This window comes from Lytechinus pictus, chromosome 6 (assembly GCF_037042905.1).
Source record: "Lytechinus pictus isolate F3 Inbred chromosome 6, Lp3.0, whole genome shotgun sequence".
Taxonomy (NCBI): domain Eukaryota; kingdom Metazoa; phylum Echinodermata; class Echinoidea; order Temnopleuroida; family Toxopneustidae; genus Lytechinus; species Lytechinus pictus.
Window position 1 is genome coordinate 13,919,781 of NC_087250.1, and position 22,077 is coordinate 13,941,857.

The following is a 22,077-nucleotide window of genomic DNA, read 5'->3' on the forward strand; positions in this document are numbered from 1 at the left end:
ATGGAAAGACTAATAAGAACTTTGAAAGATCATCAAGAGACTGCTGAAAGACCATCAAAAGACCAGTTTCCTGAAAGGCCGCTGATAGACTGTTTTGAACTGTTTCAAAAAGTTTTGGAAATCATGAAGGCCACGAAGAACACTGACAGATCAATCAGGAATTATGAAAGACCTCAGATACTTTTGAAAGTTCATTGAAAGACCTTTGAAAGATCAAGCAAGTTTCATGGTCTTACAGACAGTGGTCTTTCAGATGTCTTGTCTTCTGTGGAATGGGGGTTTTCATCATGGTCCATTGAAAAGATGGAATGTATGGGATTGTTATTATATGATATGTGAGGAGCAGCTCGCATATGACATCAAAATTAAAAACTTTATTCAACCTCTCTTAGTGGGGAATTTTCATAAAACCTTCACCAATATTTTTCTCCAATATTTCTGCTACCACCAACTAAAAAGAAAAAACAATTTCTATTTTTCCTCCTTCTCTCCTACAGTTAACATGACCAATTTATTTGACGTAAAAAAAATATTTTTCCTAATCTAAATTTTGATTTTTTTTTTTCAAGTTTGAGTTCAGTTTTTGATTGCATGTGAATGAATTCAAGCATGTAGACCAGTGTGGGTTTTAAATCATTGAAAAATCAAACAAGCATGACTTTGAATAATTATTTTCAAATGATGTTACTCTTAAATGGGAATACAGTATTATGAGGTTGGTACATACATTATATATGTCATGAATATTGAAGAAAAAAGCTGAAAGCTAGCATTCCGTAGACGACCAAACTTCAGGTTTAATCTTTAGTTAAACTTTGGTTAAATTATCAAAATATTCTTCTATAACTGGAGATAAAGTTTTATCATGCTTCTTTCTTTTTGGAGAATTAAAGTAGAAAACTGGCTTTCTACCATTTACATGTTTTTTTTAATTTGTGTTATTAATATTATTATCATTATATTCACATCATTGATGAAAAGGAGAGAAGAATTTCATCAGATACGTCAATATGGAATACATAGTAGGAACAAAGCATAAACAATTAAAAAAATGTTTGAGGTACAATCTCTCTCGACGGATTTTTTTTTGCCACAAATTTCCAGTTGCTTGTATCTTAAGATTATTTTTTATCCAACCATTCATTTGTAAATTGATTAGATTATAATATATTCATTCATAAGGAAAACAATATCTGTGTATTGTTTAGGTGTTGTATGAAGGGTTTAGTTTGATGTGATGTAGGAGGAAAAAATCTTTTATACCTGTAATCATTGGGTCTGAAAAGTTACTCAATATTTGGAAACTCTAGTTTAAATGCTCCCCAGGGAGTGGAGAAAGTGAATACGTTGTGTTCAGACCATATGCCATACAAAAACTTCATCAAGATAATTGTACAGTGTTACAAGAAAGTTATGATATTTTGAAATGTCACTTATTTTTCACAAAATATGCACAATTCAGTGAGAGGGCCGATGATGTCCCTTACTATATTTGTTTTTTATTGTTTAAATTATACAACTTTTCAAATTTTACAGGTCTATTTGACAATAAGGACCAACTTGACTGAAGCATGAAATGTTAAAATAGTGGTAATTTCACTTGGTCATTGAGAAATGAAACCTTCGTTTCACAGGGCAATGAGGAGAAAATTAGAATGTTTGATTTGATACACTACAACAGAAATAGTGAGTGGGTGACATCATCAGTCCTCAGTTTTGTAAAACTAAGGAAAATTTGAAATATGATAACTTCCTTCTTTTTCATTTGATGTTGATGAAATTGTCAATTTGCTTGTTGGATTTTTCTCTTTTTTATTCAAATCAACTTTTTGTTGGGGTGGACTTGTCCTTTAATAAGTGTAACTCATTGTGGTAAAGGGCCACGGTCACACTATAGAATTAATTGTTTATATTATCGAACCTTTGCCCTGTAAATTTTCTGTGTATCCAGGGCCCGGTCTCACGCTACAAGTAATAATGATTATATTTTCAGATGATGGAGGGAAAAAGAGGCCATTAATAAGGGAGTTATAGGACCTGGTTTGACAAATCATATTCTTTGTATTACAGGATGGATTGAAGAAGAGGCCATTAATAAGAGAGTTATCAGACCTGGTTACACTATGCAAATCAATTCGCTTTCCAGGGTTCAACGAAGCAAGACAGAATCGTAAGTAGTTCTCTTTTTTTCACTTTGCATTTTAGGATGACATGTAATTTTAAAGATAAATACCAGTTGTGGTAACGATTCATAATGAGTTCGAACAGAATCCAATAAAATTTCCACCCAAGTATTTGTTTGTATAAATAAAAAATTGTGTGCCAATTGACTCTGGAAAACAATGTGTATTTGCTGAGAAATTAGCAAAATAAGCACAGAATTCCTTAAAATGTCAGGTATTTTTCCAAGCAATATTAATACACTGTCCCACATATGCCTTTTTGTGTTAGTTATCATTGGAATTATCGGTTTTCAGCTAATATTTCAAGATTTCACAAAGTATTTCTGAAGGGGTCTTAGTTTTTAACGTGCTTTGGGTGAAATGATGCATCCAAAATGCACGGCTGGAAAATTGTGTGTTCAAAGTAAAAAAAATAGCATGTGACTTGCGTAAGCACTGCCTATTGGCTTCATCATTGGACCCATTTTATATTAGTGTTACATAATCTACATGCACATGTTCTTTGGTATATTGGTAGGTATAACTGAAATGGTAAATTAATTTTGTTGTATTTGTTTTGTCTTAGAGAGATCCTAGGAGTTATGTTTGTTCTTGGAGAATACAACACGATCATACGAGTGCATATTGTAGATGTAAACCTCGATAGATAATTAATTTTGTTGTGTGTGTTTTTGAAAGTGGTACGAGAAGATATTTTGCATGGATTTAAATGTAAATTGATTGTAGATTATGTTGTGTTTGTTTCTTGTTTCAGAGAGGTACTGGGAGTTATGTTCATTCGTGGAGAACACAGCAGAGAAGTTTGCCAACATGTGTCCTGAGGACTTTGTGAGTCACAACAAGAGTTTCCTATCCAGGGTGTATCCTAACGCAAACAGGGTAGATTCAACCAACCTCAACCCGCAGGATATGTGGAATGTTGGATGTCAAATAGGTGAGTAGGAACAATATTGTAATACTAAACATAATTTCACTCGAAAGGTTCATCTGATTGGTGTGTAGACATGAGAAAACATTCTTTATTCCTTAATCACAAAAACTTACCTGTTTTTCGGTAAGATTCTTCATGCTGCATCAGCAATAGCGCCAGCTATGAGGGTCTGACGAAGCTTGCTGCCTAGCTAGCGAACGCTTACCAAAAAACAGGCATATTTTTGCGATTGTGGAATAAAGTACTTTTTCTCATGTTGCCGTGGTTATCCATTGTTTTAAATTAATGAGTCCACTCTTCAAACAGTTGACTCACGAATAAAATAGCATATCTAACCATGGTAACAGGCGTCAATTTGGCGCACTGTGAAAAAAGCGCGCATCAGCATCAGCATTGGACATTTTTTATACACGCGTCTGATACACGGTAAATTAAGCGTAATTTATACAGGAAATCTGCATAAACCATGGATTCAACCGTGGGTTTTCAAAACCACCTTTGTGAATTCGGGCCATTTTGTTTAAATCTTTTAATCAACCCCTTCATGACCATGAAGTTGTCAGCATAATCAGCTGGCGAGAAGAGAATTGAGATGATTTTTTAGACACAGATATTTTGAAAGTGTCTTCACAATTCATTTTCCTTCCTTGGTGTTTATGTTTTAGTCCAAATGAACATTAAAATACAACCCACATTAAAGTTCTTTTTTTTTTATAAGCCAGACCTCTGAAATTTAACCAATGTCTATAATACTGCTCTTCTTACATTGGTTTTATTAGGTGTCTTTATATTTGGTAAACTGCTGATTTGTCTATTGCCAACTTGTTCACTCATCACATGGTATACCTTCATTTAGTCTAATGCCATTCCGTCCATCAACATTTCATCTAACAACCGTTTGGTCCAATAACAATTTGGTCCAATAATCACTTCGTCTAATCCCCAGTTCGTCTATGACCATTTTGCCTAATTTTCTTTTCATTCATTTCGCCCAATCAACTTTTTTCCAATTAGACCAAATGGTTTATGGACTACATGGCTATTGGACCAACTGGTTATTAGACGAAATGGCAATAAGAACGTGTGGATAGTAGACGAATTAATGATAGACCAAATGATAGTAGACAAGTTGGTAATGAGATGAATTAGCATTAGACCACTTGGAAATAAACCTTTATATTTCACTTCATGAAAAAGAAATTTGGGCGTTGCCTTTGAATGTGAAAGTGTGCATATAATTAGATGTTCATATATTTTGTTGTTTTCAGTGGCTCTAAATTACCAGACGCCAGGATTAATGATTGATCTCTACGATGGAAAGTTTCAGATGAACGGCAGCTGTGGATATGTATTGAAACCAGCTATCATGAGAGAAGGTGAGCAGAATTCGGTGGATTCACAATACAGTACGTGATCTATCGGTCGCAGTGGACAGGCCGAAATTCGCAATGCCTTGTGGGAAAAAGTCGACATTTGTTGCACACCCCAGTACTAAAGTGCATGTACATGTATGCGATTATTCAGCATTGGCCGATGGGCTTGAGTGGATATACATGTATGCTGTATACCAGGGTCCATCATTATGTTAGTATAAGAAAAAAGATATTTTTTTTCAGATTGAAAAAATGGAGTTACTTTTGAATAAACAATAATCGTTTTATAAATTTACAGCCAAAAAGCCTTAGTTTTTAACTCAAACCTTTCATGTTAAGTTTTCAAAGCCTCCATATATCTTACCGTAGCATATCGCCTCAAATTTTGATTGGTATTTTCAGGGATAGCTTATTTTTGACAAAACTCATTTGATGTGATCCTTGGAGTAATATCTTTAATCTCTAATGTTGTTAAAATTCAGAGATTATTTTTGAACAAACCAATTTATAAGAGTCTCACTCCAAATCTTGAATCTTATTTTTCAGAGATTGCTTATTTCCGACCGAACTCATTTGACTTGATTCCGGGAGTATCGCCTCAGATTCTTCACATCAAGATCATCAGTGGCCAACAGTTCCCTAAACCAAGAGGATCAGGATCTAAAGGAGATGTGAGTCTTTCTTCTTATCATTCTTGAACAGCGTAGGAATTACATGAGGGCGACGCTCGATTTCGCCCCCAAGACAGCCCAAATCACCCCTAAAATTCCCCTGAAATGCATGCTTTGGGGCGACCATTCTTTCTAGAGTCTCTCCAAGATCTGTCGTATCCCTAAAAAGGACCATGAAAGGATTTCATGACATAACATAAATATTCCACACATATGCGATTTGTGGAATATTTTCCCAAACTCTTGGAATATTTCTGGTATTCCATTCTGAGCCATCCAATATAATTTAATTATTTGTTTTATTTTTTAGGTGATAGATCCATACATCTCTTCAGAAATCTTTAGCATACCAGCTTTCTGTAGAGAGGAATAGATGATAATAAACATTATTTGTTTTATTTTGTTTAGGTGATAGATCCATACATCTCCGTAGAGATCTTTGGCATACCAGCTGACTATAGAGAGGAATAGATGATAATAAACATTATTTGTTTTATTTTGTTTAGGTGATAGATCCATACATCTCCGTAGAGATCTTTGGCATACCAGCCGACTGTAGAGAGGAATAGATGATAATAAACATTATTTGTTTTATTTTGTTTAGGTGATAGATCCATACATCTCCGTAGAGATCTTTGGCATACCAGCCGACTGCAGAGAGGAACGCACCAAGACAGTACCTCATAATGGTAAAGTAGTGCTCATAATTCGGATGACCAACTATATAAAAAAAGTATGCATCAAATGATAAATTCCAGACTGTATCATTTCATGTGCGCAGGCTATATACATCAGGGTTCCGTCTTACAAAGAGTTGCAATTGATCCAATCAAGCGTAACTCTATGGAAATCCATCGGTGTCATAATTTTTTCTACAGGAAATTTGCACAATGTCCTTTGTAAACAAAGAGAAGCACAGTGAATTTTCAAGAAAACAATGAATGCATGAAAATACATCATAGAAAATATTTTGATCAAACATGTATTTTAGATGTTGTCATTGCTGGCATTCCATAGTTGTGATTGATTGGATCAATCACAACTCTTTGTAATACGGGGCCTTGGGTCCCGTCTTACAAAGATTTGCGATTGATCTGATGAACATCAACCCTATGGAATTCCATCAACAAAAAATTTACACAATGTTCTATGTAAATAAAGAGGAGCATACAATGTAGAAGATTATTTAAAAAAAAGATGAATGTATGAATATGCATCATTTTGAACAAACCTGCATTTTAGTGCTGGCTATGCTGGCTTTACTGGCATTTCATGTTTGTGGTTTATCAGATCAGTTGCAACTGGGCAATTCCATAGAATATGTACGTCCGACCCCCTATATGTGGGACCTTCATAAATGTTCTGTCTCTGATTTCTTGTTCTTTTGCCAGTCTGTAATGCTCTCAAATGACCATGACTTGGTCAGTTTATGAAGTGAAGTAAAACTTGAGAAAATTGGGGGTCGGATGTACAAAAAGGTCGATTATTTTATGGAATTGCCCAACTCTTTGTAAGACAGGGCCCTGGTGCCCATGTAGCCATATTTAACTGCAATTACATTGGCCATATTGATCCATGGATTCATATTTGTTCGTCTAGCGGGTTCTCCTCTCTCCTGCATTCAATTCTTGCAATTTAATCATTGTTTCTGCTCATTTTAGCACGTCCTTAAACTATTATTTATGGGGGCGTTGTGGTCTAGTGGTTAAGACTCTTGTCTTTCAATCTGAAGGACGTGGGTTCGATTCCAAGCCATGGCGTGTTTTCCTTCAGCGAGTAATTTACCAACATTGTGCTGCACTCGACCCAGGTGAGGTGAATGGGTACCAGCAGGAAGTAATTCCTCAAGAAGCTGTGTGCACCGGAGTAATATAGGAGCGCCTTGAGCACCTAGCAAGGTGGATATGTGCGCTATACAAATCTTATATTATTATTTTATTTATAATTGACCAATAGTAGGGAGATACTGGTTGACAGTGTAGTTACAGAATTAAGATATGTATAATCGATTTCATTGCAACCACTTAATCAGATTCAAATTAATGATACTCTTATGTTACTTTTATTCTACTATTAGGTAACTCTTATTTCTCTCTTTTACGTTACTTTTATTTCACTCTTACAATGTATGTTATTACTCTTATTTTATTCTGAAGTACTTAACTTTTTTTTTCTCTTAGGTTACAACCCAATCTTTGACGAGAGCTTTGAGTTTTCTGTCAATCTTCCAGAGTTAGCCTTGGTGCGCTTCGTGGTCCTGGATGATGACTTCATCGGTGACGAGTTCATTGGTCAATATACCATACCATTTGAATGCTTACAACCAGGTATGTTTATTGGTCAATATACCATACCATCTGAATGATCCTATATTAATAAACCTCAATCAACCAAGTAGAGATTAGAAAATAATAGTACCGAGCAGGATTCTCCAGTTTTCTTGCTTGAATTTATTGACTCGACACCTTATAATTCAGATTCAGATTCATTTATTTCACACCTAAAATACAAAAATACATAAATACAAATAAAAATCTTATACGACAGAACAGATATTGACAAGTATTTGCATAGTCCCATTTGCACATCCATTTCGTTTTGTTTGCAATTTTAATTACTCCACTGAATAAATTCCTGCCAGGTACAATTTACCTCACCTGCATTGAGTGCAGCACAATGTTGATCCATTTTTTTTCCACACTTTGCTCCCTGTAAAGATTTAGTGTACTTGTGAATAGGGTACCAGCTGATCTTATTTCCTGTATGATTTTGGCAGAAAGGGTTCTCACATAATAATGATAATTATAATAATAATGATAATAATAGTAATTATTGGATTTATATAGCGCTTTTTCCAGAGGACACAAAGTGGTGTTGATGGCATAAAAAAGTTCAGGTTTAAGGTTGTGTAAGTGTACTTTGAGATGTTTTTTGAAGAGATCAAGAGAAGAGAGGTTTCGAAGAGATGGAGGGAGTTTGTTCCAAAGACAGGGGGCAAGAGATTGAAAGGAGTTGAAACCGGCCTGTTTTCTGGATTTTGGAATGACACAGGAAGGAGCAGCTGCAGAACAAAGAAAGTATGTAGATCTTTGTTGCTGAAATAATGAAGAAATGTTAGAAGGAAGTGTGGTTGACAGAGATTTAAAGGTTTGAACAAGTATTTGACATGTATATCAAGGCCTCTGTATGGATGTTTTTACTCACTTTATAATGCAGGATATCGTCATATAACCCTACTATCAAACACCGGAGAACCATTGAAACCTGCATCTCTCTTTGTTCATGTAGCAGTAACAAACAAGAGAGGAGGAGGGGTAAGTCTTTATAATCATTCATTTATTGTAGATATTGCTTTGATTTTATGATCCTTCATACATCCTTTGACCTCATGGATTCACTCATGAACTCAGTTCAGTGCATTATTTGTATTATAAAACTCCTAAGAATGTTCTGTAATCTGATTGGTCCAAATCGGATCACATGATATTCAGCGAATTGCACTATTGCATCCAAAATGCACTATCCTGCACTCTGACGTCAAAGTGCAGGATAGTGCGAGGTCTGGAATTATCTAGAAATATCTAGAATTTAGATCAAATATAGCATTCGGGGCAACTCAGTAACATTGGGGAGGAGGGGGTTGTATAAAACAAACAATGCACTCATTCTTGTGCATAGAGGACCTAAATAATGAACTCAGTGCTCGACTCGCCAAATGGATATACCGCACTCGGTCCTGCGGGCCTCGGTGCGGTATATCCATTTGGCGAGTCGAGCACAGAGTTCATTATTTGGCCCTGCATGCACACGCTTACGTGCATTATTCGTAAATTATATCTCTATTCAAGAAGTTTAATTTGATAAATTACTATTTAGAGTTTTAATACAATGTATCCCTGTTGTTACTGTTTCTTTTAATAGTGGCTTTCCCCTTGGGACTGGCAGGTGAGATCAGGGGCAGGTTGCACAAAAACATATCAAACCTAATTCTCAAATGCATGCTACTGATTGGTTAAAAATCAAGTTCTGTTTGATTTTTCTTGAGTTGTGTTCAGTTGGAACTGGTACTACATGAGGGGGGTGGGGGTGTTTCACAAAGATTTAAGTATAGCTTAAAATCATGCCTATTGCTGACGCGCACATGATTGTGTAACGCACAATTTTATTGATAAAGACGCGCATCCTCTTGGCATAAATTGACCAATGCGGTGATACCGTTTTTTCGTCACACGACTGAACATTTAAGTGCGACTCTAGGTCATACTTAACTCTTTGTGGAACACCCCCAGGATCCTTGTATGATAAATATTTTTTTTTATTTATCAGCACTAGTCTCAAGGTAATCTTGTAAGCTATTTGATTAGTTGAGAGCAAACTTGTTATCTAGTTTGTTATTGATTCGAAAGTTTTATGTAACTGGGTCCATCGCAACCTTTACTCATATGTTATGATTTAATTGTATGAATAGGATTTTGTGTATTATTTGTTGATTTCATTTCATAATAATATTTTATATGGTATTGGTAATTCATTTCTATTTTTTCAGATTTTATTTTCATGCTCGGTACTAAAACATTTGAATTTGAGAATTTCAGGGAGAGTACATGTACATCGTCTCATTCCATTCCAGTGTTAGCTCATACATTTTTTTAATGGTTAGCTATTATAAACAAGAGGTCTAAACCTCATTTTGACTTTAATATGCTTGTCATCAACATCAAGATTTGGCTATAGAACGTGTAATATTTATTATTATATGACACCTAGATAGATCCTTGTCATTTGATTGGTTGTTTGATATCGATCATTCAGCCCATTTTCAATGACGTCATCAACCGTGCAATTTTGGATCCATTCATCGTGCAATTTTGGATCCAGACTGTTTTGTCCAGTGCATGCGCGCACCGATACTGCTGCAGGGGTAGACTGTTGTATACTGTACGCGACAATCAACAGACCGAGCTCGCACTTCATGAGCATATTTTGCATCGAAATTCATAAATTTCATCTGAAAAAGAATCTATTTTAGGTGTCATATAAACCAAATAAAGAATGTTCTTATCATTCACGCAATAGACAGACTACTTCATTCGGAGAAAGATGAAATGTATGATCCATTCAACGAGGCGTAGCCTCATTGAATGGATCATTTCATCTTTCACCTCATGAAGTATTCTGTCCGTTGCACTCATAAACATTCATTATTTGTATACTAATAAATGGATATACATGTAGGCCAAATGTATGGTCATTGTTCATTATTATGGGGTTTTATATAGTGTGCTTGGTCAAAGCATAGGATTGGTTTTTGTTGGTTCTACTTCCGTTTATCTTTTATTTGGTCTCATTTTGTGTTTAAGGAGGATATGTATTTCAACATAGGGCTGATATGACAGTAATATTGAAATATTGTGACATTGAATGAGTAGACTATATTGGGCATGTAAATGTTGTAAATAATTGAGATTTATTGTGATTCAGGAAAGAAATCTACCTTATAATGCTATAAAACACAGATATTATCCCAATTGCCCTAATTTAACTATCCATTATCCCTAGCAAAGACAAATGAAATTAATCATTACAAATATTCATTCACTTGTATGCACAAATGTTGTATAGGCTGGAAGAAATAAGTGGTATGTGAACATTGTAATCTTAGATAATTACTCTCGGGAGGGGGGGGGGGCATTCTGGCATAGCTAGTTGGATATGTAATACCCAAATAATTAAACATTTTCTTTTATCAAAGCAACTTCGTAATACTTCAATGCAAACTGATTCTAGGGTCAACAAAAGGTTAAATAGGATTCGCAATTTTCCTGTTTTTACTCCACATTTCTGTTGCAGATAGTGAAAATACCCAATTCAGTAAGTTAGAAACAGATACCATTGCTATGTGACCTATTGGGCTTTGTGTGTGATCACAATTTTTAAAAATTGCCGCTAACTCTGTCCTAAATGCCATTGGTTTTATTTTAGAATAATAATAATATAGGTATGTTTACCCAGGGAAGCCACTTCAGTTTTGAAAACTGTTCTCCCAGCGGGCCCTGCTATTATTATTACCTTGGCTTTAGCTGGGCTGCCTAGGCGCTCAAGCATTCAAGGAATGTCTTCCTGCCAAGTACCCATTCACCTCACCTGGGTTGAGTGCAGCACAGTGTTGATAAATTTCTTGCTGACGGAAATTACGACATGGCTGGGACTCGAACCCACGACCCTCTGTTTAAAACGATGACGATGCCCCTGCATTTCTTCTTTTATTTTTATTTTTTTACAGAAACCAACAAAGAGGGGGATGTCTGTGAAGAAATCAAAGAAATCTAGAGAGTATACAAGGATGAAGCCCATTGGAGTCAAGCTTGTCGATGATGCATTCAAGGTATTGTTATTCAGGGTTCCCAGCCCATCAGGGGAGTCAGGGAAAAGTATTTTACTTTTTTCCAGTCAGGGAAAAATCAGGGAATTTGATAAAAAATACCTCAAATCAGGGAAAAATGCTTCAAATGAGGGAAAAATCAGGGAATTTTGATCGGCCAAAAATTAGTCGGAATCTGTTATATTTTGTTGCATATTGAAACAACCATCCATTGAATGACTGGTTATGGTGGTATTAATTTGTAATTCACTGCAACAACTTAGAAAACATGCGAAACTGGGAATGGGTTTAAATTTTTATCAGATAATTTTTAAACTTCATCAGGGAAAAGTCAGGGAATAATCAGGGAATTTTGCTTTCTTGAAAAGCTGGGAAGCTGGAAAAGCTGTTATTTATTCGACCTATATAAAAAAGTACAGACACATAACATCAGAAAAAACAATTACAGTATATCAGCAAGCAAAGAAATGCGGGAAGGCATGTGGATCAGGGGGCACAAAAGCAAAATTCAGCACTTGCCCGGAGGCATGTGCCCCCACCCATGCACTCCCAAGACATTAATATATAAATACTCTTACACAAAATATTGCATGTCAAAAATCAAGGTTTCCATAGTAGTTATCATAATTGCAAAGTTGTAAGTCTTTATGAAGTTGACCCCTGTAGTCTGCGATAGATTCCAAACCAATCGCACTATCCAGAATACTTGAGATAGACTTTACAAAGCATTCGCAATGGTTGCAAATGCTTTGTAACATTGATTGGAAGTGGAACTCAGGTTTCTGATAGATTTTTAACATTTTTTAAAGTATATAAACTCTGTGCAAGATGCTCCCAGGTGTAAAAGCCCCTTAAAGGGATACTCCAGGCTGAAGATATATCTCAATAAATAGAGTAAAATTCATAGAGCAAAATGCTAAAAAACATGATCAAAATCAGATCAACAAATAACAAAGTTATTGAATTTTAAAGATTTGCATTATTACGGTGAAACAGTTCTAGGCATATCCCCACTTGTTCTTATGTATTTTATTATATGAAATTAGGTTTATTCAACATTTTTCTACCAAGAACTAAAATTTGGAATGACAACTAATTAAGTGCATTTATTTTTTTGGTAATTTTTTGCAACAAGTTATTTTGTCATAATGGAGGCACGTCATTTACACATGTATGAAAAAATGAAACATTTGTGATTTCATGTAATAACATAAGAAAAAGGAAAGTGGGGATGTGACATCATCAGGGGTGTGAGAGTTCAGATTTTTATCTGATTTTAGATTTTTTTCGTTTTGATTTTCAGCTTAATTTCAGCTTATTTTTGGCTTTCCTCTGTACAAAAAGTATGGGAGCTCTTTCTATTTCAGACTTTTTCTACAAGTTTCAGCTTTTTTCAGATCTTTTTATTTGTGACCACTCACACCCCTGCATCATCAGCCCACTTAATGAATATTCATGATGATGTGCATATAACTATTTAAAAAAAATATTGCTAAACTTAAAAATTCAATAACTTCGTTATTTGTAATACGATTTTGATGACATTTTCAGCGTTTTGCTCTGTAAATGTTACTCTATTTATCTAGATATAAATATCTTCAGCCTGGTGCATCCCATTAATAGTTTATCTGCCCCTCTATTTTTGTTAATTTTTGCAGACTGCTTTGCAACCGTTGCGAGAAGCCATAGATTTACGTGAGAACATACAGTGTACGATGTTGAGTTTCAAAGAGTCTTGCGGCTTGGCAACAATGGCCAATCTCAAGCAGTGTGTAAGATCATTGTTTAATAGATTAGCAAAGACCACGGAACAAGTTTCTATCATGGTGGAGGTGGATGGGGACACAACGCTACTCAGACTCGAGGGAAACGCTCCTAACGTACTACGGAAAGCAATAATGGCTTACACTACAGTAAGGATTATTTTACTATTTCTGTCTTTCTATTTGTTTTGATACTTTGAAGAAAGAAAATGAACATGCATATAACACAAGGCGTGTTAATTTTAATGCAAAAGATTAATGATGAGTCTCCTATTTCCACTGTTAAGTGATTTTGCTGTTTTCCTTGCTTTGCTAATTTAGGTTGCTTAATGATAACTTTCAGTTAATAGGCTTTTAATCAGGAATCACACCATTTATTCCTCCTGAAATAGTATCATTTGTTTTATAATATTTTTTCTTTCTAGTCATATGCCATGTATAACATGAAACAGCAAAAGTGTCTCCTGAAGGAGGCACTTTTGTTTTATGTTTTATCATTCATACATAACCAAATTACATTTTTTTACTGAGGTTAGCCAATATTTTTGGTAGGAACACTGATTAAGAACTTTTATTAAAAATGTTTGTTTCACCGGATTGATTCAGGGGAGCTTTTTCTTTGTATTAAGTTGATTGGTATCAAATGTGAGAATGATGTGCTATATCTTTTCAGCTTGTAGAGGAATGCAAGAAGTTAACGGAGCAGGCAGAAGGGATCTCTGTTAGGATAGATGAAGCTCACACGGCTGGAATGCAATACCATGTAAGACATCAATCATTACAACATAGCGCTTACTATGAGATGCGATTGCACTGAGATCCAATTGCAACAAGTTACCAATCTCATCACAAGTCAGAGCACACGTTGCAACACTCCTGCAAGACGTTGAATCCTTGTGGCACCTCCTCTTTTATGCATATGTCGTTTGTGATGCAACAGTACAGCAAATCAGTCGTGACATCATTGTCTAGAACAAATCTGATTGGCTGAAATTATCAAAACTATCAGATAAGTTGCAGGAAGACTTGACGTGTCAAAGGCCTGAAATTTGGTCGCCGATTCTTCTCCAGCAAATCTGGGTCCCGTAACACAAAGCTTAGCGTTTAATCATATGCTTGATTTTTACGATCGATTGTACATTGTAGTCAATAGAATCAATGGTAGAAAAATGCTCTACGATCATTGCTAAGTTTTGTGTTATGGGCCCCAGATCGCAGTTGCAGCATATTGCAGGTTGGCGCACACTCTGCGATTTTGTTGCAATCGCGTCGCATAGTGGCGCGGGGCTTAGGTTTATATGTCAATGTGATCTGTCGTACAACAAGTTTCTCAAAATAAATTTTGAGATATTTATCGAGCTTGAAAAAGCACTTCCTAAACCTTGAAATGATAAACAAGTTTTCAAAATTGATTAAACAAATAATTATTAGAATAAAAAAAAAAAACCTTACTCATATTAAAATGACTATTGGAATCATTTGGAGCAAACTGAAAAATATTTTTTCTTTTCATTTCTCAAAGCACCACAAGCACTGAAACGGGGATCTGTGTACACAATATAAGTAAATGTTAGAGTGGATTGATTATTATTCATGATATTTTTCCTTCATATCATGGAAAAAGAATTTTATAGCTCAGAATGTTTATATTCTGTTATTGTCTTTAATAGGATAATCTGACTGAGCTGCTAACTAAAGAAGGAATCAAAGGACGCAAGCTTACTCGGGTATGTATCACATCAATCTCTTGACTTCTGTAATTCACTCAGGGGGTGTTGCAAGAAAATATTTGCAATCAATTGCAAATATTCTGTTGCAATATTACAACTGATAGATCAATTTTAATTGTAGAAAATGAGATAACATTCAGTATTTCAATGAGCAGATTAGCGATCAATAACAAATTTTCAATTAATAACAAGGCATATGATTGATTTAGGGACCAAAAATTTATTTATTTATTTATTTATTATTTATTTATTTATTTATTCATGCATGTTCACAATGTACAATGTAAAAGAATACACAGATAATATATAAATATATACATGAAACACAAGTAAATAATGAACATACAAAGGTGTTACAACATAAGCTAAAAGCTTGATTGGTTGAAACACCTTTAAACTGGTTTTGCATCCAAGAAAACAAAATAAAAATGTAAGAATAAGGAAGAGAGGAAAGAAAGAGAAGAATAGACTTGCAATTGATCGCAAGTTTCTTTCAATGCCCCATTAGGCTTTTGAAAGGGTTCGTCCAGTATGAGTAGGCAATGGGCTGTCCCATTGACCACCAAATTCAGCTATCCCCAATAGTATTTGTAAGTTGATCCTCCAGCTCTATTTGGCAATGGGTTAACCCTACTTTCACCTGGCTTTTTGAGACCAAGTTTTTTTTTGGGGAGGGGGGGGGGGGTGGACCCCTATCCCCCACTTTAGATATATGCTGTGAAATGTTAGATTGCTGCAAAATTTTCCACATTAGTCGTCCCGATGTAGTTTGTTTTTGTTTGCGACTTTGTTTACAAGTTTATTACATTAAATTATGTAAATATAATAAACCTTGAACATTTCTTTGTTGTGATTGATATCGTTATTTTTAGTCTACCGAGAACTTTGCTTGGAACATCCGCGTGTTGAAAGGTCAAAAGGAGGTCATCTTGGGTGCTAAAGATGAATGCCAGGAATGGATGAAACAGGTAATGTACCAGATAACCCTTTAATAAAGACATATTCTGAACTCAGGTTCAAATTAAACCCTGGTTTGAAGTTGTAGTTTAAATATGGAGAGCCAATTGGGGCACAAATCCCTAACAGTAAACATTCAATTTATTAACTCATATGACACTCAAATTGTCCATAAATGTCTGTGAATGATATTTGAAGTATTTTTCTTCATTATGAAAGCAAAGGGAAACAAAATACTAAATATAAGAAAAATACAATATGAGCAGAATTTTTTGGTTTTTGGCTCCCCATAATTTTAGCACAGAGTTAGACCATGGTCTAAGTTAAACCTGACTTCGGAATACGGGCCATAAAGACTCTTCGTAAGGTAAAGTAATCTTGTGCTCCTCAAATTGGCAAGAACCATTAATTTTCTATTCATTTTCAATTAATAAATGGTCTTTATTGATGATCAAACATTTTTTTAACACTGTCGTACATGAAAAAACAGCCGGAGCTGGAAAATTCATGTTAACAAGTTTGTCTTGGCACAATAAGTGACATAGTAAAAAACATATTAAAAGGGTTTTTAAAATGCTTAGGTAATTTTAGGTAAAAAGCATAAAAGACAATGAATGAATGTTACATGATATAAATGGTACATACATTTAAAATGGAGATGAGATTGGCACTTTATGCAAAGTATTAAAGACAAAAGTGACTTAAGGGGGGGGGGGGTGACCATTGTCCATTGTCTTTCCTAGCCGACACACTCATCCTTTGTTGAGTATGTCAACCATAAAAAAGGCAATGGACTATTTTTAAATCTTGTTGTTTATAGGTATTCATACTTTGAAAGAATGAAATGAGTCAAGATTAATAAGAGAATTTGTTTTGAGGGTATATTGTTCATTCTGTGTAAATGCTTTTCGAAAGAAAGGTGTATTATACCTTTTATTTCTGAGAAAAGAGCCCATTCCTTATCTTGTATTATTTTCCTAATGACGATAATAATAACGAACATTCAAAAGTGCTATGAACAGAAAGTATCATAGTGTGGAAAATACCCAAATTAATATTAACGTGCAGTACATGTAATTGTTCCAAGAAATAAAGAAAAATGGATTATTGAGGAAAAAGGTAAGTACATTGAATTCTTTGTGTAACTGTTGATAATAATAGTCAATATTTATAACGCTCTTTTCCCACATGGCCCAAAGCACTCACAATCTAGTTTGAACTAATTTATACAAACAAAATAAATCAGAATGACATGCAAAATGAAGGCAGTTGTCTGGAACAAAAAAGTTTTAAGGGACTTCTTAGATGACTCAATTTTGGGGGATTGTCTTAGTTTGAGAGGGAGTTTGTTCCATTCCACTGAGGATGCGACAGTGAAGGTTCTGTCTCCGGTCTGTTTTCGTTTAGTTGGATATGTTAATTTAAGTTGGTCTTCAGAGGATCTAGTTCTTCTACCTGGGACTTAAAATTTCTAAACAATCAGACAAGTATTATGGGGCTAGGTTATTGAGATGAAAAGACAGTCCTTTGGCAAGGCGTCAATTCACACTTTGCCACTCCCCACTGGGGCCCGTAACACAAAACTTAGCAATGATCGTAGAACATATTTCTACGATTGATTCCATTGACTACAATGTACAATCCATCGTGAAAATCAAGTGTACGATCAATCGCTAACCTTTGTGTTACGGGGTGTTAAATGGTTTCCTGGTAGGATGCAAATCCTAAGAACTCTAGCTATAGTTTTGAAACCCTTGTTGGAATGCTCCCCAAGGAGTGGAGAAAACGCATTATATTGTATGCAGGAGGTCAGGATCTGATGACTAGGGTATTAATAGAAATGTTGTCGCAATCTATTAACCCTAAATAGACTGGGCTATTTCGACGCCTAAGAAGACTGGGGGGGGGCTGATTCAGCCCCCCCTTATGATCTCGGCCGTCAATCGCGCGATTGCGATGAAAATTGGCACGCGCGTTACCCATGGCATTATCTACAAAACTATAATATCAAATTCTGCGAAATATCTCATTGCTCATTAATTATGCTAATTTATGCGTAAAATCATAAGTTTGCTCTAATTAATAAAATAATGCCCCTAAAATGCTAATTTTTGTTTCACATACTCTAGATAGGCATCTGATCAAATTTATTTTTCAAAATTTTCAACATCACATTTATTTTCTTATGTATTCTATTGTTTTCTAAATTTCTTATGTATTTCTTTGTTTTTCGACTTTTTGTTTTTTATGGTTTTTTCAATGGAAATTGTCGGGGACTTTATTTTGACCATAAAGAAGATAAAATTAATTGATTTTAAGCAGTAAAAGGAAAAATAATGATACATTTATGAATTTTGGTTAAAAACACTATTTGCATTGGATTTGTACACAAATTCACGTTTTTGAGTAATTTTGGGTCTGCATGCACTTACGAAATGTTGCGTAATTTCAGAAGCGCGTACCCGGGGGTCACAATTTTGGTCTCAAAAGTTGCGCGAGATTTGAAGGTAAAAAGTCAGCGAGCGACGTGGTCAAAAAATTTCGCGCGGCGGATTTATCGTGAAAAATGTCGAGGGGGGGGGCTGAATCAGCCCCCCCCAGTCTTTTTAGGGTTAAGAGATATATAAAGATAAAACATTATTATTAGTAATATCAATATTATCATTGTTATTATTTCCTATTGTTTTCAACATCATCATCACCAATATCTTCATCATGACTCCACCACCATCATCATCATTGCCATGACCATCGCTCTCATCGTCATCATCATCGTCTTCATCATCATCATCATCTTTGTTATTATCACTGTAATTTCTATCATTATTCTTATTCATTCTTAATGTTTCGTTGCAGGTGTATGAGACAGCAACTTCACTAAAGCAGTCACACGTCGGTGATATACAAGAAGAAGATGAAAGTAGATGATCAGGTCCTACCCATAGAGGGCGGTCTCTGTGTCCGTGTTCATCACTATATAACCTATGACCCTAGAAATGATGTAATTGTGGAATAGGGAAAGCCCCCATTATGAATGTTGTAAAACTTCATGTGTCCAATGGGTGATTTCAAGTTCAGTGTTGACCTTTTGGTGTTGGTGCTGGCGTTAGGTCAATATTTATAAGAATATAACACCAAACATAAAATGAAGATGGTCCTGAAAAGTCGCTCACTCGGTAGTGAGTTCTCAATAGTGTGAAGTGGATTATGCTTATAAACTCAGAATTAGGTTTGGAGCTAGGAAACGCAATCTAAATTGTGCTTCCAACACCGGACTTGAAATCACCCAATGTAGATTGGATGGCATTGACCTCTGAATTGTAATACATTGTAACACCTTAGAATAAATGCAGTAGTCAGTCAGTTGGTAAATCGCCACTTGGTCTACGTCCAGTTCGTCTGCCGCATGTATGGTCTCATCCCACATGGTCTAATCCCAGTCCATCTACAGCTAGTTCTTGAAAAGTCAGTGTTATGTCAAACAGTAACCAATAAAAGTCAATGAGCAAAACTTGATCTAACACCGATGAGTCTGTGAACTTTTCCTGATGAACCAAATTTTCCTTTGACAAAGTGAAAAATAAGAATTTAATGAAATTGAAATTAGACCGTCTGGGCATTAAACTAAATTAGACTAAATGGTTATTAGACCAAGTGTAATGTAGACTAAACAGAAATTAGACTTAATTGACAGTAGACCAAATAGGTTAAGACTATCTGATCAGTAGACCAACTGCATGTCGAACAAGTAATGCATGTATAAACCAGTCGAGTGTACATTCTAACAAACACTACATTTTTTAATGTATGGTGTACAGTTTATCATCATGCAACATGGATAAATGACAGAAATTTCTTTATCTCAACAAACCAAACTATTTTATTCCTTTTATACCATCTACATGTATTTTGTTATTTTGTTAGTTTTATTAGTATATTTTTGTTTGTGCAATACATTTTTAGACTTTGCCAAATATATATGTACTGCACCTTTTCTCTTGCCCTGTAAGGTATGGTTCCTATGCAACGACATGTAGGCGTGTGCTGCAAACCCCATCCATAATGTCCTCACCTAGTCTGCAACAACGATGTAGATGTATGCTGTTCATTCTTTAATGTCCTCACACAATCTGCAACAACAATGTAGATGTGTGCTCTCAATGCTTTAATGTCCTCACACAATCTGCAACAACAATGTAGATATGTGCTCTCAATGCTTTAATGTCCTCACACGATCTGCAACAACAATGTAGATGTGTGCTGTCCATTTAATGTCCTCACACAATCTGCAACAACAATGTAGATGTGTGCTGTCCATGCTTTAATGTCCTCACACGATCTGCAACAACAATGTAGATATGTGCTCTCAATGCTTTAATGTCCTCACACGATCTGCAACAACAATGTAGATGTGTGCTGTCCATTTAATGTCCTCACACAATCTGCAACAACAATGTAGATATGTGCTCTCCATGCTTTAATGTCCTCACACAATCTGCAACAACATGTAGATGTGTGCTGTCCATGCTTTAATGTCCTCACACAATCTGCAACAATGTAGATGTGTGCTCTCCATACTTTAATGTCCTCACACAGTCTGCAACAACAATGTAGATGTGTGCTCTCAATGCTTTAATGTCCTCACACAGTCGGCAACAACAATGTAGATGTGTGCTGTCCATGCTTTAATGTCCTCACACAGTCTGCAACAACAATGTAGATGTGTGCTCTCAATGCTTTAATGTCCTCACAGTCTGCAACGACAATGTAGATGTGTGCTGTCCATGCTTTAATGTCCTCACACAATCTGCAACAACAATGTAGATGTGTGCTCTCAATGCTTTAATGTCCTCACAGTCTGCAACGACAATGTAGATGTGTGCCGTCCATGCTTTAATGTCCTCACACAGTCTGCAACAACAATGTAGATGTGTGCTCTCAATGCTTTAATGTCCTCACACAGTCTGCAACAACAATGTAGATGTGTGCTCTCCATGCTTTAATGTCCTCACACAGTCTGCAACAACAATGTAGATGTGTGCTCTCCATGCTTAGGGACAGTGATTTTCCGCGATCGCGGAAAAACGGACGGAATTCACGGAAATTGCCTTTTGAAACGGAAAGTGCCATTTCAAACGGAAAATCACGGAAAACATATTTTTCCTCAAAAGAACAGCAACAGTAATTACTCCAAAATCTCAACAAAATACGAATATTAACTGGCCACAAAACCTCGCAAAACACGATCTCACTTCACTACAAAGTATGACAATCCACACATCGTGACTGCTCTTGACTCCATCACTCTCGATCGTACCCCGCGGGCCTCGCCCGCGTCCCGGGTCTTGGCCGGCGGCGGGGTCGGCCGTATCGAAAACATTCACATGCAAACAACACGGTCGTGTGTTGCTGCCCTCTACGTTTGAAGATGTAACAGCACGATATTCCGGTCTTGAAATCCAAAATGGCGGATAGGCTAAAGTCGTTGACTGGTCGAAACGATGTCCAAAAACCCCCAAAATTATCGATAAAATTTAATTTAACAAAAAAATAATGCTAATAATGTGAAAGGTTAGGATGTATTTATGTCAGATTTGTTTGTGAAATTATTTTGTGTACCTGCATAGATCCGATTAGAGCGGATTCTACTGCGTTGTTGGTACAGTGGCAGATACAAATTTTGACCAGCGCAGCAAGAGTGATTTATTGCTACTGAATGGTAAACGGAATTGCCAATTTTCCGTGTACACAAAGTCTATGGGGAAACGGAATTTCCGTTTTCTGACATGCTGAAACGGAATTTACGATTTTCTGAAACGGAAAAGGCAATTTTTTGAAACGGAAAATCACTGTCCCTACATGCTTTAATGTCCTCACAGTCTGCAACGACAATGTAGATGTGTGCTGTCCATGCTTTAATGTCCTCACACAATCTGCAACAACAATGTAGATGTGTGCTCTCAATGCTTTAATGTCCTCACAGTCTGCAACAACAATGTAGATGTGTGCCGTCCATGCTTTAATGTCCTCACACAATCTGCAACAACAATGTAGATGTGTGCTGTCCATTCTTTAATGTCCTCACAG

The 22,077-nt window shown here is 35.8% G+C and overlaps 1 protein-coding gene across 1 annotated transcript in view; it reads left to right on the forward strand.

Annotated features, from left to right (window-relative positions):
* Positions 1-19,984, forward strand: part of LOC129263775 (inactive phospholipase C-like protein 2) — a 40,592-nt gene extending 20,608 nt beyond the window's left edge. Inside the window, exons 9-21 of the mRNA XM_064100962.1 lie at positions 2,071-2,170; positions 2,938-3,117; positions 4,383-4,490; positions 5,034-5,158; positions 5,763-5,847; positions 7,339-7,485; positions 8,375-8,472; positions 11,442-11,543; positions 13,199-13,453; positions 13,977-14,066; positions 14,974-15,030; positions 15,906-16,001; positions 18,847-19,984. Coding sequence (XP_063957032.1) covers positions 2,071-2,170; positions 2,938-3,117; positions 4,383-4,490; positions 5,034-5,158; positions 5,763-5,847; positions 7,339-7,485; positions 8,375-8,472; positions 11,442-11,543; positions 13,199-13,453; positions 13,977-14,066; positions 14,974-15,030; positions 15,906-16,001; positions 18,847-18,918 — 1,515 coding nt within the window. The 3' untranslated portion in view covers positions 18,919-19,984. The remainder of the gene's footprint in view (positions 1-2,070; positions 2,171-2,937; positions 3,118-4,382; positions 4,491-5,033; positions 5,159-5,762; positions 5,848-7,338; positions 7,486-8,374; positions 8,473-11,441; positions 11,544-13,198; positions 13,454-13,976; positions 14,067-14,973; positions 15,031-15,905; positions 16,002-18,846) is intronic.
* The last annotated feature ends 2,093 nt before the right edge of the window (positions 19,985-22,077 follow it).